This window comes from Delphinapterus leucas, chromosome 19 (assembly GCF_059928025.1).
Source record: "Delphinapterus leucas isolate spDelLeu-1000000601 "Yukka" chromosome 19, BTC_Dleu_Yukka2, whole genome shotgun sequence".
In the NCBI taxonomy this organism is placed as follows: Eukaryota; Metazoa; Chordata; class Mammalia; order Artiodactyla; family Monodontidae; genus Delphinapterus; species Delphinapterus leucas.
The window spans coordinates 70,381,746-70,399,512 of NC_143147.1; the positions used below are offsets into that span (position 1 = coordinate 70,381,746).

At 46.6% G+C, this 17,767-nt stretch overlaps 1 protein-coding gene and 1 long non-coding RNA gene across 6 annotated transcripts in view; one reads left to right on the plus strand and one right to left on the minus strand.

Moving 5' to 3' along the window:
* Positions 1–17,767, plus strand: part of LOC111182924 (uncharacterized) — a 43,449-nt gene that overhangs the window by 4,048 nt on the left and 21,634 nt on the right. For 2 of the 3 annotated variants that reach the window (XR_016389082.1, XR_002646883.2), the window contains exons 2-3: positions 12,756–12,867; positions 17,053–17,139. This is a non-coding gene — a long non-coding RNA (uncharacterized LOC111182924). The remainder of the gene's footprint in view (positions 1–12,755; positions 12,868–17,052; positions 17,140–17,767) is intronic. The other variant, XR_016389083.1, reaches the window with a different exon arrangement.
* Positions 2,996–17,767, minus strand: part of LOC111182923 (transcription factor COE1-like) — a 44,020-nt gene continuing 29,248 nt past the window's right edge. For 2 of the 3 annotated variants that reach the window (XM_089901754.1, XM_089901753.1), the window contains exon 3: positions 2,996–3,285. In XM_089901754.1, coding sequence (XP_089757880.1) covers positions 3,180–3,285 — 106 coding nt within the window. In that variant the 3' untranslated portion in view covers positions 2,996–3,179. Of the gene's footprint in view, positions 3,286–17,319; positions 17,379–17,767 lie in introns of all 3 variants that reach the window. The other variant, XM_089901755.1, reaches the window with a different exon arrangement.

Consider the following 17,767-nt stretch of genomic DNA (forward strand, 5'->3'; position numbering starts at 1 on the left):
ACTAGTGGGTTCTTAATTATCAACGTGAACGGTGACATCAGAAGTCCTGAATTAGGGTGGAAATACTTATCCCCAACAGGTACAGGCATAAAAACCTGGGGAGGCCGTGTGCAGCCAGTACCCTTGGGGATGGGCTTCCGAATTGACCCCTCAACATTCTGGTGTCCAGCCACTGCTTTAGGACTTCTAGGGCTCAGTGCTGACTCTAAGGGTTCTGTAATCCAGCCTCTATCTGCTTTTAGTGAGACCTGCACTTCCGGGATCCTACAGAGCAGGGTCTGTGTGACCGTTCTGTGGCTTCTGTAACAAATGACCACAAGGTGGGTGGTTTAAAACAACAGGAATTCATCCTCCCCCAGTCCTGGAGAGCAGGCATCTGAGATCAAGGTGTTGCAGGACGGAAGTCCCTCCAGAGGCTCCAGGATAGGGTTCTTCCTGCCTTTTCCAGCTTCTGGGGTCTCCAGGCATCCCCAGGCTTGCGGCTGCATCCCTCCCGTCTCTGCCTCTGTCTTCACGTGGCTTCTCCTCTGTGTCTGAGTCTCTCGTGTTTTGTCTCTCATAAGGACTCTCTCAATTGGATTGAGGGCCGCCCTAACCCAAGATGACCTCACCTCGAGATCCTTAACTATATATACGAAGACCCTTTTCCCAGATATGGTCCTGTTCACGTGTTCTGGAGGGACACATCTTTTGGGGCCAGCATTCAACCCATTGCCTGTGTATAAAATAACCCTCATTTTAGGAGATTACCAAGGTCCTGTATGGACTGGCACAGACAGCAGCCATGTGGGTGGGGTCTGGGCAGAGTGAGGACCCTGGAATCACCTGGAAAGGATGAAGTCCTGGCTGCATTAGGTGAACTCTTCCACCACGGGGCACGTGGAAACAGCCACTCCACTCTGTCCGTGGAAAGTGCCGAGTCCGGAAATGGTTATATTGCAAAGCTGGCTCTCCTGGGATCTCATCATCAATAGCACCATGTAACCAATAACTACGGGCTTGGGGGAATCGTTTTCTGGCACGTGATGACGGCACTGTCTCTTTAGGCTCATCCAGCCTAGAATAGGAATGTTTGAAGGAGAAGAGTTTGGGAGATTGCGAAGCTTGGTTGTCAAGGAAACTGAGCAGGTTTGTCAAGGAAACTTCTCCCTTAAACTGAAGGCAGGGCTGGGAGAGCTGAACTCCTGGGATCTTTTAAAGGGGCTGCTCTGAAGCACCATCACCTGAGAGGTGGTCTCACCGTGAGCTGGGGTTTGAGAAAAGTGTGATGAGATGAAGCCTGACTTTCTGTGACAGCTGGGGAGGGGTTTGTAAAGCACCTTGGCTTTTAAGGCATAGTTTGTTGCTGGAACAAAGTGTCTCCCAAAACTGGGCTGAAGCTCAAGATGTCTCTGTCCCCTTCTTGTGAGAGTCCAGGGCAGGTGCGTGTGGGGGCCCAGGCTCTGTCCCCCTGGTTTCTCCTTCCTGCTTCCAGGTGAGGGCTCCAACCAGCAGGGTGGGGTGGCCAGGTGGGCATCATGCCCTCCGTCCTAGGATGCAGGCTGGCCAAGGCCGTCACCACCTCCATCCACCCCTTCCCCTTGGTAACACGAGGCACTACGCCCCAGCTGTAAGGGGTGGGAAGGCTGGGAGGTGCAGGGTAGCTGTGAACAGGAAAAAGGGAAATTGTTTCTCACGGGCAGCTGCACGGCTCTCCTGTGAGGGTCACCTGGACGGTAGCGCACAGACTCTGGGTCCTGTGAAGCTTCGATGCTTTGTGGTTCTGGAAATCCTATAGGAGACGGTCCACAGCAGGTGAAGCTAATGCTCTCAGTGGAGCTGGTGAAGCCAAAGATCTACAGTTCAGACTGAAGGTGCCGATGTACATACAGGACAAAACCATCTCGTGTGATTGGACTTCAGGCACGTTTAACGTGAATGCAGTCGTGTTATGCCGAAAATCTTCTATCTTGTGCCTCTCCTCAGGGACCCCCTCCTCAGTTCCTGGGGCTCCTGTAACTCACGTACAGGGGGAGGGAGAGTGGGCTCTGTCCAGTCTGAGCCCTGAGTTACCCTGTGTGTGAGTCTGCTCAGGACCGCCGTAACAAATAGCACAGACAGGGCAGCTTGAATAACAGACCTATCTCCCAGTCCTGGATGCTGTCGGAGATCAAGGTGTGTGCACGCTGGCTTCTCCTGAGGCCTCTCTCCTTGGTGCTTAGACAGCCATCTTCTCCCCAGGTCCTCATATGGTCTCCCCCTGTGCCTATCTGTGTCCTAATCTCTTCTTGTAGGACATCAATCCTATTGGATTAGGATCCACCCTACTGACCTCATTTTTACCTTGATCACCTCTTTAAAAATCCCATCTCCAAATACAGCCACGTCCTGGGGTTAGGGATTCAGCATGTGAATTTGGGGGGACGTGACTGAGCCTATACCATCCTCCTTAGGAACCAAGTGTGCCTTGGTCCTTCCTTCCCTCAAGTCACACGAGGTGATGTAATGGCTCAAGGAGAGGCCACTCGTGCAGAGTTTGTGTCCCAGCTGGGGAAGCCTTCTCTGCTCTCTTTGATGAGGCCGTGGCAGTGCCTGCCCCGTCCTGAGGTGAGCAGTTCTGGGGTTTCCGGCCGTGTCTCCCAGCCTGCTGAGGTGCTCATTGTCGGGGAGCTCAGGAGCCAGCAGCCTAGTGGGGATGCCGGGGACTCTCAGGGCCTTGGCAGATGTCTCTCCCGGCAGATGCCCTAGTGAAAGTGGGGAAACATTTGGGGGATTACAGGTGGGAGAGAGTCAGTCTCGTTTATGCTTCAGAAAGACCACATTGGGGTGGGATGTGAGACGCACCCTGTGGGCAGGGAGCTTTGTCAGGCCTGATGGAGGAACCAGGCACCAGATCGGGCTTGGGCGAGGGCTGTGGGTGTAGAGGGGAATTAGCGTGGGAACTGGCCACAGAGTGTTGTCGAAATCTCGGCTTCCCTGTGCACCGAGGCCGAGCAGAAATACGGAGACAGGGATTTTGGAGGAAGAGAGAGATGGCTTTATTTTTCTGCCAGGCAGCAGGGAAGACACAGCCGGCTAGCGCCTCAAGAACTGGGCACACCTTGAGAATCAGGGAAGATTTTTTATGTGGGACTCTCGCAGTCGGGGTATAGGTTAAGGATAAAAGTAGTGAAGGTCTTGCATTCCTCCTTTCCTTTGCATTATTTCAAAACAGTCACAGTTGGCATCAGGCCGCCCGGTAATTGGGGTCCAGCAGTCTGGTAATTGCGTCCGTTTGCCTCTGGTTTATCGGCGGTGACCTCGTTTCTGAAATGCAAAAACCATAGGGGGTGATTTGTTAGGAGGGGCGTATAGAATGTAAGTGCTGGACATAAGGTTAGGGAGTGAGAGGCAGGGGATGTAACTCACACAGAGTCAGGGGTGATGGGTGCTAAAGGTAAATTACATAGTGTCATGGAGTGAGGTTAGTTTTGTAAAGTACAAATCTAGTTACTACAAATGAGTGACAGAGTAAAACAAGGAGTGATGAACTCTTTCAGGCCAGGTTATGTTTCTTCTCTAGCCTGTTCACTGTTCCCTTTATTTTCCTTGTTCTCAGGGGAGGGAAAACTTCATTTCTATTTTTGCTACAAGACTCTGGAGGAGCAGATGACAGTCAGTGGGGCACAAGGAGGCTGTGAGCCTGGGAGACCCCAGTGTTACCGAACAAAACGTGGGTCCGCTTGCCCGAGTGCAGTAAAGCCAGTCTGACACCGGGTGTGGTGAAGGAAGGTGCAGCCTTAATTGTACAAGCGCCAATACAAGGAGGACAGGTGGCTTGTGCTCTAAAACCCTGAAGTCCCTGAGCGATATCAGCAAGGCAATTTTAAAGGCCAGGTGAAGGAGGGGGGTTGAAGGGTGTGTGATCAGCTGGTGCACAGTTCTCTGGTTGAAGATGAGGTAACAGGCAGTTAACATTATAAATTATTAGGCAGCAGAATCTCTGGGGCTACCTGTTCATGATCATCAAGTAGTTAATTTCTTCCACTCGGTGGTGGTTTTAGCATCTGTAAAACAACTCAGGAAGCGTGCATCAGACACTGTTATCCAGGTACTTCAGAGAGGAGCTACAGCAGAGGATGTGGGGGAGGGGTCTGTCCTAGGAAGGCCGCGTAGGGTCCTGCTCGGTTACCGGTGCCTGGGCTCAGCAACCTGGGAAGGTGGGGCTGCTCCTGGGTGTGGGGAGCTGCAGGATCCCAGTCCTCTGAGGGGCCTGTTAGCCCCCAAGGGAGACGGGGATGCAGCGGCTGGACAGAGGCGTCTGGCCTGGGAGAGGGGTCCGGGCTGGAAATGTCACTGGAATCATCACAGGGAGGGAGAGAAAAGGCCAGTGGGGACAGGTAGGTCACAGCAGACTGTGCAGGTGACTGCGGTCCTGGTGGAAGCAACTCAGAGCCAGAAAGGAGTGGCCATCAGGGGCTGACCTTCATTCTCTTGTTCCTTTGTAAAGCCGTTGTGTCAGAGTTTGAGACACCGCCAGGAGTCGTCTGGGCCCAGTGCTGCCATGGCTTCATCAAAGGGCCCAGGGGGAACAGAGAACCACTGCAGGCCCCGGCCATGTCCGTACTGGGAATGAACCCCATCGGGGCTCCTGGGCTCACAGACTTGAGGGAACCTCTGTCCTCAGGACCGGTCTTCCTCCCTCCTCTCACCTGCTGGTCAGAGGCCCAGGAACCCCCAACCTGGCTCCACCCCCAGGGCCTGGATTCAGAGGCCCAGGAACCCCCAACCTGGCTCCACCTCCAGGGCCTGGATTCTGGGACAGCTTAGGGGTAAGCAAGACCCTCATGCTCCTTTATCTGCTGAGGGATGAGAATGTCTTAAAAGCTGCAAGTGACTGATTACAAAAGACTGGGTGTTTCCAGCAGATATGGGTGGAAAGATGGGGCGTGAAGTTCCTGTGTCTGCAGGGTCTTCCCAGCATGAAGATCTGTGTGTTTCCTCTGGCCAGTCAGCATCCTCCCAGGAAGCCCAGATCCAGGATTACGAGGGCAGAGGCTCTCCCCTTGCTTATCTGTAACTTCCCACGCCCACAGCAAGGAGCCTGGCTCCCACCATCTGCCATTTATCTGTGCATTGCTCCTTTCCAGGTTACATGTGCAGAGGTTTCAGAATTGTTAGCTACTACACCCTGGAAATAACTTCATAAAATAAAGCCCACTGTTTATATACGGTCCATTTTGCCTTTAGTCTACAGATTCCATTCATTTCCAAAGGTAACTTAGGTCAGCACCTTTTACCCCATCCCCTCCAGTGAGTTGTTTCCATATATTTCTAATACATTTAGACTCTGTCACATTATGTATTCCATCCTGCAACATGCCTACATTCTAAATAACTAAATTTGAATAGATTATGATTGACCCCTTGGGCTACACACATCTATGGGCTTAGACAAATGCATAGTGACAGGTATCCATCCTAGAGTATCACATGGTATACTTCAACCCCCCCACCCCATGATCTGCTTATCATCTATGTAGCTTTGCCTTTCCCAGAATGTCGTAAATGGGGTCATACTGTGTGCAGCCTCCTCAGACTGGATTCTTTCACTTAGCAATACATACTGAGGATATATCCATATCTTTCCATAGGTTGGTGGTGCATTCCTTTCTGCTGAGTAGTATTCCACTGCACATGTATGGGAGGAAGAACAATTTTCCCTCTATTTTTCTAGGTTCTTGGTTGAGACGCCCCCCCCCGCCCCTGTAATAAAAGATTACCAGGAGAAAAACAAATTTAATAACATGTATACCTTCTGAATACAGGGAGGATACCACGGAAAACTGAGTCACTCCCTGAAATGATCCCCTTAAATACCGTCTTCAGCTAAAAACAGAAGAAAGATGTCGGGGAAGGGGGGGAAGGCCAGTTATGGCAGGTTATCATGCAAAGCACAGTAAAGAAGGGTATGATTGTTTGCACATTTAAGTCAGGACATCTCCATTGATGAGTGTTACTTGAGATTTCATTATCCTTCTGTTTCTGGTGCAAAGCGGGACATACCCTTATAAATGGAGATTTCTGTATTGTAAATGTCCTTCACAAAAGGGCAATCTCTACTCAGTTTTCTGAGATTCCTTTTTTTCTTTTTTTAAAAAAATCCAACTGAAATAATCCTCATGCCAGAGAGAGAGATTTTGGGGTGGCATATTCTACTTGCCTCGACATGGATGCTTATGCATTCATCTTTGGAAGGATATCCTGATTTCTTCAAGTTTTTAGCCATTATGAATAGTGCTGCTGTGCATAATTGCATCCTTGTTTGCATTTGGACATAGATTTTCAAAGCAGTTGCCTAAATACTGGAAGCACAATTGTTGGATCCCAAGGTAAGACTTGTTTAGCTTTGGAAAAAACTGCCAAATTGTCTTACAAAGTGGCTGTACATGCATCCCACTGGCAATGAGGGAGAGTTCCTGTTGTTCCTCACCCTCTAGCAATTGGTATTGTCATATTTTTGGAGTTTAGCAGTGCTAATAGGTGTGCTGTGATATCTCATGATTTTAATTTGTAATTCCCTAATGGTATATGATGTTGAGCTTGTTTTTGTATGATTTTTACTATCTGTATATCTTTTTTGGCTGGGTGACCAGATCAGATCTTCACCCATTTTTTTTTTTATGGGGTTGTTTTAGAGGTCTTTGTCTATTCTGAGTCCAGATCCTTTATCAGATACAAGTTTTGCAAATATTTTTCTCCCAGTTTGTGTCTTGTCTTTTGATTTTCTGAATAACGTCTTTGAGAGTAGAAATCTTTAATTTGATAAAGTCCATAATATTACTTTTTTCTTTTGTGGATTGGCTTTTTGTGTTGTGTGTTAAAACTCAAAGCTCATGATCGAGAGACTAAACCCAAGGTCATGTATTTCTGTGTTTATCTCTGTAATTTTGATAGTTTCACATTTTAAATGTCTGTTAATAAATTTGAGTGAGTTTGGCGTAAGTTTTAAAGTTTGTGTCTGGTCATTTCATTTCATACAGTTTCCAGTTAATTGTTTCTTAACTATTTTGGAGAAGTCATGGGATACTTGACTGTATTTCAGTTTGCATTTCCACAGTTTAGTGGATGCAGGGGAAGTGCCTTCAGGGGGCGGGGCCTCCACTGAACTGGGAGGTGGCTTGGTCTGCACATTCCCATTGGCTGGCAGGGAACGTGAGCCCGCCTCCCTGGCCCTCCGCGGGAAGGCCCATTCTGCCTGCGGACTTGGCGCCATGCGCAGCTGATGGGAGCCCTGCCACCTCAGGACCCGCTGGGGCTTTGGCTTCTGGGACACGCGGGGCCGAGTCCATGCTGATGGCTGGGCTTCGGGACAACCCAGGGTCGAGTCCACACTAACAGAAGCTGGGTCTCCTCAGGACCCCCTGGGGCTTCAGCTTTGGGACACTGTGGGGTCCAGTTCATGCAGACAGGAGCCTGGTCTCCTCAGGACCTGCCAGGAGGTGATGCCGCTGAGGGAAAAGGTGAGGAAAAGTGGGCAGAAGGTTCCTGTGCGTGGCTGACTGCTGCGGGTGTCTGTCTTCAGAGGACCCAGGAGAGGAAGGGCTTGATGTGGAAAACTGGATTTTTGGCCCCTTTTGTGTGTGGTGTAGACATAGTGCAGTGTTGTTCTTTGGCATGTGGCGTCTGGTTTTCCCAGCACCGTTTATTGAGGGGACTGTCCTTTCCCTGGTGTATGTTCTTGGCTCCTTACTTGTGAATTAACTGACCACATACCTGTAGGTTGATTCCTGGGCTCTCTGCTCTGTTCCTCTGGTCCGTGTGCCTGTTTTTGTGCCAGCTCCACACTTCTTTGGGACTGTAGCTTCATAATGAAGTGTGAAGTCAGGGAGCGAGATGCCTCCAGCCCGTTCTCCTTCCTCAGGGTCGCTTTGGCTCTTCTGGGTCCTTTGTGGCTCCACACACGTCTTAAGATTGTTTGTTCTGTTTCTATGGAAAATGTCATTGGACTTTTGGTAGGGATTGCGTTGAAAATGTACATTAATTTGGCTAGAATGCATATATTTTTTTAATTAAAAAAAAATTTTGGGCCACACCATGTGGCATGCAGGATGTGGGATCTTAGTTCCCCAACCAGGGATGGAACCTGCGCCCCCTGCAGTGGGAGCGCAGAGTCCCAACCCCTGGATGGCTAGGGAAGTCCCACCTTAGAATGCATATTTTCACAATATTCTTTTTACCCATGAACACGGGGTATATTTCCATTTATTTTTGTCTGTTCAGTTTTCTTTATCAGTGTCTTCCAGTTTTCAGTGTGCAGGTCCTTCACATCCTTGGTTAAATTTACTCCTAGTTATCTTTTTGGATGCAATTGTAAGTGGGATTAAAAAAATATTTCTCTTTCTGATGGTTCATTATCAGTGTATAGAATGATAAATGATTTTTGTGCATTGATTTTTTTTTTTTGTATCTTGTAGCTTTACTGAATTCATTTGTTAGTTGTAACAGTTTTTTGGTGGTTGGATGTGGAAAACTAGAATTCAGAAATCCCACTGTTTCAACTACATCCAGGTCATCCACAGCATCCAAGACATAGTGGCTCCCAATATAATCTTCCCATGGTGCCTCTTGTAGTATGTGGACTCCTACAAGGGTGATTAGCATCCCCACTGTGTGTGAACTGGATCTGGGTAGGGCTTGGCCTCTATAACAGAGTTTGATGTCTGTATTTCTGGCATGGTATGACATGGTTGGTTTGATAAGTACTTATTTTCTAGTAAATTTCAAGTGTATAAAAAACTTTAAATAGCAGTATAAAGTTTTCCACATTCACAGAATACTCCAGTTTGTTTTACCCTGTGAGAGTGGGAGGGCTACTCTCCCAGGAAACCAGCACATAACCCCCAAATGAGGAATAATTATGATTTCCACATTATAATCCTATCCACAGACCTGCTTCAACTTTCACCAGCTGCCCCAGCTTTGTGGAAATGTATTTTTCTATTCGAATCCAGTTTTCTTTTCCTGGAACCATCACTGGGGCTTTTCCTCACTTTAAAAACCTTGCTGGATTGAAAGTGTACAAGATGAGCATGATCTGGGTGGTTTTCTGTATGGCTTCTTTCACTTGGGATGTTTTCACTGTTTATCCGCATTGTAACATTGATCATTATTTCATTCATTTTTTCCATTGTGATTAAAAACACATAACATTTACCATTTAAACCATTTTTTAAACAAAGTTTATTTTATTTTTAATTTTTTGGCTGTGTTGGGTCTTCATTGCTGTGCGCGGGCTTTCTCTACTTGCGGCGAGCAGGGGCTACTACTCTTTTCTTTTTTTTTTTTTTTCCTGTGGTACGCGGGCCTCTCACTGTTGTGGCCTCTCCCGTTGCGGAGCACAGGCTCTGGACGCGCAGGCTCAGCGGCCATGGCTCACAGGCCCAGCCGCTCCGTTGCATTTTGGGATCTTCCCGGACCGGGGCACGAACCCGTGTCCCCTGCATCGGCAGGCGGACTCTCAACCACTGCGTCACTGATGTTTGACATCTTTTCATGTCCTTGTTGACCATTTGTATGTCTTGCCTGGAGGACAGTCCATGCAAGTCATTTGTCCGTTTCAAAAATTGTATTGTTTGTCTTTTTGTTGATGAGTTGTAAAAGTCCTGGGTATATTCTAGATAAAGAGTCTTATCAGATATATAATGTGCCAATATTTTTTTCAATTCTGTGGGCTGTCATTTTACTTTCTGGATAGCCTCTTTTGATGCACAAAGGTTTGTAATTTTGAGGAAATCCAATTTATCTATTGTTTTCTTTCATTTCTTATGCTTTACTGTCAAATCTAAGAAACCATTGCTAAATTCGTGGTCAGGAAGATTTAATTCTTTGGTTTATTTGAGAGTTCATAGATCCTTTCTCGGTACTCACTAGGCCAGGCTTTAGGCCTGGGGCTGAGTCAGTGTGAGGGTTCAGGGGTCACGGTTTAGGGTTATGGGTCATTGTTGGGGAGTTATTGTAGAGGGTTGTGGTTAAAGGTCATGGTCAGGGATTAGAGTTTGGGGGTCAGGGGCGAGGGTCTAGGGGTCTGAGGCTAGGGTTGTTAGGGGGTTACTGTTAGAGGTTAGGGTTCTTAGGGTAAAGGTTAGAGTTAGGTTTAAGCACAATTGGCCCTCATTGCCCTCCCCTGTTCTTCTCTCTGAAGCCTCCAGAATGGATAGGACTTGCCCTGGGTCAAACAGGAGTCAGGGAGCTGAGGTGAATAACTGTTTTTCTGGCCTCCCTTCCCCCAGTCCTGGGCTCTGAGAGAAGAATGAAATGTCTGTTCTTGTCTCGGACTGTTTCTTATCCACCTCAACCTCTGTCAAGGATTGGGGAGGGTGTCAGAAGTCATGCATGGTTTCCTTCTGCCCTCCCACCTGGGAAGGGTGATGCTGGCCCTACTCTGCCTGGGCAGCCCCAGGTTCCAGCACAGCCCAGACAGGAGGGCACTCAGTGGACATGTGTGGATTTTTACAGGACTGGGTGCAGTGACCTGCCAGCCCCCAGATGCTGCCTTCTTGAGGGCTGGTGGGGCCCTCCTGGCACTGGAGGCATCCTTTGTCCCATCTGAGTGGGCATGAATAGATGACCAAGTCTCAGGCAGGACAGCCCTCGACCTCTGACTATCCAGGCAGGCATCTGTGGTCCTCTAGCTCAGTCCAGCCTGGGCATTGTCAGGCCCTCATGTATAGTTACTGAGCTGACCATGCTGCCGGGCAATTGAACAGCTACCTGGGCAGTGTAGACATTCCTTTGAGAAGTTTCAACTACCAACATCCATGTGGTTGAGAAAAAGCCCTCCCCCTCACAGCCTTGTAGCTTGCTAAGAGAGGTGATAATCCTCTAAACATTGGAGTGTGTCCCTGACACAACAACCATACAGCAGACCATGGTCCTGCAATCCTTTGTCCTTTCAGTCGTTAGAAACTTTTGACATTCATATTCATTAAGAATCAAAGATATGGGAGCGGGGCTTCCCTGGTGGCGCAGTGGTTAAGAGTCCGCCTGCCGATGCAGAGGACACGGGTTCGTGCCCCGGTCTGGGAAGATCCCACATGCCGCGGGGCGGCTGGGCCCGTGAGCCATGGCCGCTGAGCCTGCGCGTCCGGAGCCTGTGCTCTGCAACGGGACAGGCCACAACAGTGAGAGGCCCGCGTACTGCAAAAAATAAAAAAATAAAAAATAAAAAGATACGGGAGCAACTGGACCTCCCAACGGGAGGTTCACACTGAGACTGCATTGTCTTGGAGAGCCATATGCATCCATGTGGCCTCTGGAAAGCCTGCCAATTATGGGTTCCATGGCATGGAATAATTCTTGAGCCTCCCATTACTTCATTGCACAAGAGTTTCCTTACCACCCTAGCATTTGGTTTCTTCCCTTAGTAAAGGAGACAGAAGAAAGTGGAAAAGGAGCAGTATTGTTTTTCAGGGATGGGCAATTAATATGGCCAGGGAGATGGCATAGCTCAAGGGCTCCCACCTCTCAGGGGCAGGAATGAGGTCTGTGTGTCTTCTGAGGGCACATGGGCTCTTCTGGGCCATCCTCTGAGATGTGAGGACCTGGTGCCCAAGGCAGGAGACTTGAGTTTACCATCAAGAATAATCCTACCTTTTCAGCAAGTGAAAGAACTTCTTGCAGTCTTGGGAGGACAGTAAAAGCACTGGATAAGTAGCTGCAGCCCCTGACCCTAAGTGAACCCCTTTCTTCCTTTTGTGTCAGATTCTGTGCTGTACAGTGAGCTGTCATTGACATAGAATCTGTTGCTTTTTCCTGGCCAGCATCTGTTGTCATGCCCAAGTGCCTCAGTTTTCCTTTGAGAATTACATCTCACCTGCTTCCAGTCCAAACAGTTCCAAAAGGATGACCCCATGTTCCACCCAGCTCGAAGATAGGTTTACTGCCCACGTCTAGCCAGTCCCATTTTCCATCTTCTGGTGATGGGTGAAGTATGAGACTGTAACCCAAGCCAGACCAAAGGCATTTAAAACCATGACTTTCTTGGAATCCAGGAAAAGGAGAAACTCTTTCTTGGAAAATGGATGGTGAATGGTTGTCAGCCTAGAATAGCTGTTGGCCCAAGGGCAGTGAGAGAGCCTGTGAATGGGGTCCCCCAAAGGCACTGAGCGGGACAAAGGTTTGGAGAGAAGCAAGATCACACTGAGACAGTGTGAGCCCCTGGACCTGCCAGGTCCAAACCCATTCTTCAACTTGCCACTTGCAAGTTTTAATGTATTTATACCCTTACAATAAATACTAATTTATTTTACTTCAGTAAGTGTGTCCAGTTGCTGGGAATAAAATAAAGTCCTAGTTGACACATCCAAATCAGTACTCCTTGATCCATCCTCAGGTGTTCTCACTGGGTAGGCATGGCTGGGGGAGGTGAAGACACTGGGTGGGGTCATATACTAGGGGAGCTGCCAAACAGCTCTGTCCCTGTTCCTTCCCTGTCCCGGGAGAGGGAAAGCCTGGAACAGTGATAGGATAACCAGTATGGGGAAGAGGTTCCTCAGTGATTAATTGGTCTTTTTGTGTTTTCCTTAATTTAGGGTTCATTTTGGTAATGTGTTTTTACAAAGAAATCACCCGTTTCCTCTAGATTTCCTGTTACAGTAGTTTTCTCTTATCTGACTTTTAATTTGTCTTGTCTAATTTTCTACAGAATCATCACAAATAATGAAGAAATACTGATACTTTATTATTAACTGAAGTCCCTATTCACGTTCCCTTTGTTATACCTTTCCTTGTTCCAGGGTCGCATAGGACACGGGGTCATCATGTCTGTTTAGTCTTCTCTGGGCTCTGACAGTTGCTCAGACTCTCCTTGTTTCCATGACCTTGACAGCGTGGAGGAGGGCTGCTCAGGTATTGTATAGACTGCCGGGTGCTGGGATTTGCTTGGTGGTTTTGTCGTGGTTAGACTTGGCTTTGAAAAAGCAGACCACAGATGTGAAGTGCTTCCTCTTCACTATATATCAAGAGGACAGGCTTTTAAGGGAACTTCTCCCTTATATTCTTAATTTTGGTCACCTAGCTGAGGTAATGTTTGTCAAGTTTTCCCACAGTGAGGTTAATTTTTTCCCATGTCCATCCTGTATGTCTTATGTAGGAGGAAGTCATAATGCAGAAGCCACACTTGAGGAGAGAGGGGTTAGCTTCACATCCTTGATGGACAGCTGAGTGGCTATATACATTGTTTAGAAGCTTTCTGCATAGGAGATTTCTATTTAACACCATTCACCAAAAACTATGTAATTTATTTATGCCAGTTTGGACACGTGAATATTTATTGTAAACTTTTGGTTATAATCCAGCACTACATTATTAGACTGCTTAGTTCATTCTTGCTTTGGCTGTTGAGAGCTTTTTCCATTTGCTCCTGTTTTCATTTTACATAATTTTTCTTTCATGTGTTTTTTCTAATTTTTGGTACTTCTTTACTTTCTGATATTTTAAGATTATCCTGCTTCATATATTTACTGTCTCAGTCCTAGCAGCAGCCCTTTCTTCAAAGAGCCCTTGTTCCTTTTATTAGAGAATGGTATTAAAAACTTACATGTGGGAGCTAAATATGCCTAGCTGACAGTGCATGGAAATATGTGCATGTATCCCAGCCTGCGCATATACACATAGTTCCACATGGAAATCTTTATAATTAGGTGTATCTCTATTAGGCTAAAGATAGTTTATACTGATATCTCCAACATGATCTGTTATTACATGAATATTGTAACCTTCTCTCTTTGTCTGTGACTTCCCACTCCAATGGTCAGAAACCTGGCTTCCTCCATTTGTCGTTTATTAAATTCACTGCTTGTTCCATTCGATGACTGATATAGTAGTTTCAGTACTGTTAGCTGCTACCCCTCATGGGAGAGAACTTAGAGTCCACTGTGTATGTATGGCATATTTTGCCTTTGGCCTACAGAGTCCGCTCATTTCCAGAGTTAACTTAGGTCAGCCCATTTTGTCCCACCACCAACAGTGAGTTTTTTCATACATTTGTAAATCAGTTAGATTCTTGTTACATTCTGTATGCCAGTCTTTGACACTCCCATATCCTAAGTAGCTAAATTTGAATAGATTGTAATTTACTTGTTGGGTTGTAAAAATCTGTGGGTGTAGACAAATACATAGTGACAGCTATTCACCACTAAAGTATTATATGGACTGTTTCAACCACATATTCCATAAGCAGTTTACCATGTCAGTTTTGCCTTTTCTAGAATGTCATATAAATGAGGTCATACAGTGTGTAGCACTTCAGACTGGATTCTTTCACTTAGCAATGTGTTAGATGCATTTATTTATTTTTTTTTTTTTTTTGCCCGGGTTGATGGTCCATTCCTTTATATTGCTGAATGCTATTGCATTGCATGTATATGAGAGAAAAAATAATTTTCCCTCTACTCTTCTGTGTTCTTCATTGAGATCTCCCTTGTAATGAAAAGGAGATGAACTGGAGAAAACAATCAGAAGTTTAATATATACCATGCATACCTCCTGTATACTTGAAAGATGCCCAGGAAAACTGAGTCACTCCCTGAAATGGCCCAAGCCATTACCTTAAATGCTTCTGCTGAGACCAAAAAAAGATGTTAGGGAATGGAGTCAGCCATTTAAGGGAGGTTATTAGGCAAAGCACAGTAAACAAGGGTATGGTTGTTACACAGATTTATATCCAGGCCTGTTTCATTGACACGCTTTTTTTTTTTTTAAACATTTATTTACTTAGCTGCGCTGGGTCTTAGTTGAGGCCTGTGGAATCTTTAGTTGCGGCATGCGGGCTCTTATTTGCAGCATGCGGGATCTAGTTCCCTGACCAGGGATTGAACCCTGGTCCCCTGCATTGGGAGCATGGAGTCTGAACCACTGGACCAGCAAGGAAGTCCCAACAAGCTTTTCTTGATATTTAGTCATCATTCAATTCCTGGTCCAGAGAGGGACATACCCTTACAAATGGAGATATCCTTAATAATTGTAAATTTACCTCATAAAAGGGCATTTTCTACTTGGTTTTGAAAGATTCTCCTGGGTCTGTTTCTTTTCTTTTCTTTTTTTTTAATGCAGTACGCGGGCCTCTCACTGCTGTGGCCCCTCCAGTCGCAGAGCACAGGCTCTGGACACGCGGGCTCAGTGGCCATGGCCCACGGGCCCAGCTGCTCCGCGGCATGTGGGATCTTCCCAGACGGGGGCACGAATCCATGTCCCCTGCATCGGCAGGCGGACTCTCAACCACTGCGCCACCAGGGAAGCCCCCGTTTCTTAAATTAATCCGTCCACAATAATCCTTCTGTCAAATGGGCATATTTTGGGGTGGTGTATTCTGCTCCCCTTGGCATGTATCTGCCCTAATTTGCTTATGAATTCATCTGCAGAAGGACATCCTGATATCTTTAAGTTTTTAACCATTATGAATAGAGCTGCTGTGCATTACTTGATGCTAGTTTTGGTTTGAATACAGTTTTTCAAAGCAGTTGTCTAAATACAAGAGGTACACTTCTTGGATCCTAAGGTGAGACTGTTTAGATTTGGAAAAAACTGCCAAACTGTCTTCCGAAGTTGGTTGTACGTGCATTCCACCAGCATCTTGAGTTTATTCTTGTATGCTTATTTACTGCCTGTTTATCTTCTTGGGCCAGGTGTGTGTTTCAACCTTTACCAAATTTTAATGGCATTGTTGGCATAATTTGAGTACAGATCCTTTATCAGATACGTGTTTTGGAAATAGTTTCTTGCAGTTTGTGGTTTGTCTTTTGGTTTTCTGAATAAGGTCGCCAAACCCAAGGTCATGTAGATTTTCTTTTTTTTTTCTAGGATTTTTATAGTTTGGTAATTTAAATTTGTCTATGGGCAATTTTGAGTGAATTTTGGTTTAAGTTGGGAAGTTTGTGTCTACATTCATTTCATTACATATGGTTTCTGATTAATTGTTCCTTAACCATGTTTTGAGAAGATACAGTGAGATACTTGGCTCCATTTCAGTTTGGATTTCCAAACTTAGTATATACAGCAGAACTGCCTTCCGAATGAGGCCTCTGGGTTTGTGAGTGCGGCACTCCTGGCACTTCTCTGACGTCCCACAGGGGGCGCCGAACCCACCTGTCTGACCCTGGGGGCACAGGTGCACCCTGCCCACAGACTTTGCTCTGTGACAAGCAGACAGGAGCTTTGTCTCCTGTCAGGGCTTAGGTTTCTGGACCATGAGGCATTGTCCACACTAACAGGAGCTGGGTTTTCTCAGGAACCACTGGTGAGGAGATTCCACAAGACGAAAAAATGAGCAAGTGTGGAGAATCCTCCTGTGCAGCTGACTGCTGGGTGGGTGGGGTGCATCTTCAGGGCACTCAGGAGAGAAAGGGTTTAGTGTGGAATACTGTGCGTTTTAGTTAGTTTTATGTGCAGTGTAGATGGTGACCAGTGTCGTTCTTTGGAGACTGGTGTCTAGTTTTCCTGGCACTGTTTGTTGATGGCTTTGGGTAGAACAAACATTTTTTTTTTTTTTTTTTTTGTGGTACGCGGACCTCTCACTGTTGTGGCGTCTCCCGTTGCGGAGCACAGGCTCCGGACGCGCAGGCTCAGCGGTCATGGCTCACGGACCCAGCCGCTCCGCGGCACGTGGGATCCTCCTGTACCGGGGCACAAACCCGTGTCCCCTGCATCGGCAGGCGGACTCTCAACCACTGCGCCACCAGGGAAGCCCCAAACATTTTAATAATAGTAATTTTTCTGATGCATGAGCATGGAATATTGTTTTCTATTGTGTCTTCAATTTCTTTATCAATGCTTTATAGTTTTCTGAGTATAGGTCTTTCATGTCCTTGGTTAAATTTATTCCTAAATAGTTTGTTCTTTTTGATGGAATTGTAAATGGGATTGTTTTCTTGATTTTTCTTCCTGGTGGTTCATTATTAGTGTGCAGAAATAAAACTGATTTGTGTATATTGATTCCATATTTTGCAACTCTACTGAATTTATTTTTTAACATATTTTTTGAAGTAATGTGAAAAATTGTAATACTAAAATCTCACTGTTTCTACTGCACCCCAGGTAATCCACAGGACCCACGACATGGTAGCTAACTAACATACTCTTCCCACGGTGCCTGTTAATACCATGTGGACTCCTACAAGGGAAGTAAGTATCACAACTTTGGTTGAACGTGGTCTGGGTAAGTCTTGGCCTCTATAACTAAGTTTGATGTCTGTCTTATCTGATTTTCTGGCATGGTACTGACATGGTTGTTTACAAAAGTTATTTACTTTCCAGTAACTTAAAATGTACAGAAAAGTTTCAATAATGGCAAAAAGTACTCACATTTGCCACTTCACACAAAATGCTCAGTGTGTTTTACCCAAGGAACCAGCACATAATCCCTAAATGAGGAAATCATGATGTCCACATTATAATTTAATACACAGGCCCACTTCAACTTTCATCTGCTCTCCCAACTGTATGAAAATGTCTTTTTCCATCCTGATCCAGTTTTCTTTTTCTGGACGCATTACTGAGTTTTCCCCTCATTTGGACAACCTTGATGGATTTGAAGCAGACAAGATGAGTGTGGGATCTGGGTGGGCTTTTCTTTCTTTTTTTCCCCTTGTGATATGCACAGGCTCCGGACGCGCAGGCTCAGCGGCCATGGCTCACGGGCCCAGCTGCTCCGCGGCATGTGGGATCCTCCCGGACCGGGGCACGAACCCGTGTCCCCTGCATCGGCAGGCGGACTCTCAACCACTGTGCCACCAGGGAAGCCCTGGGTGGC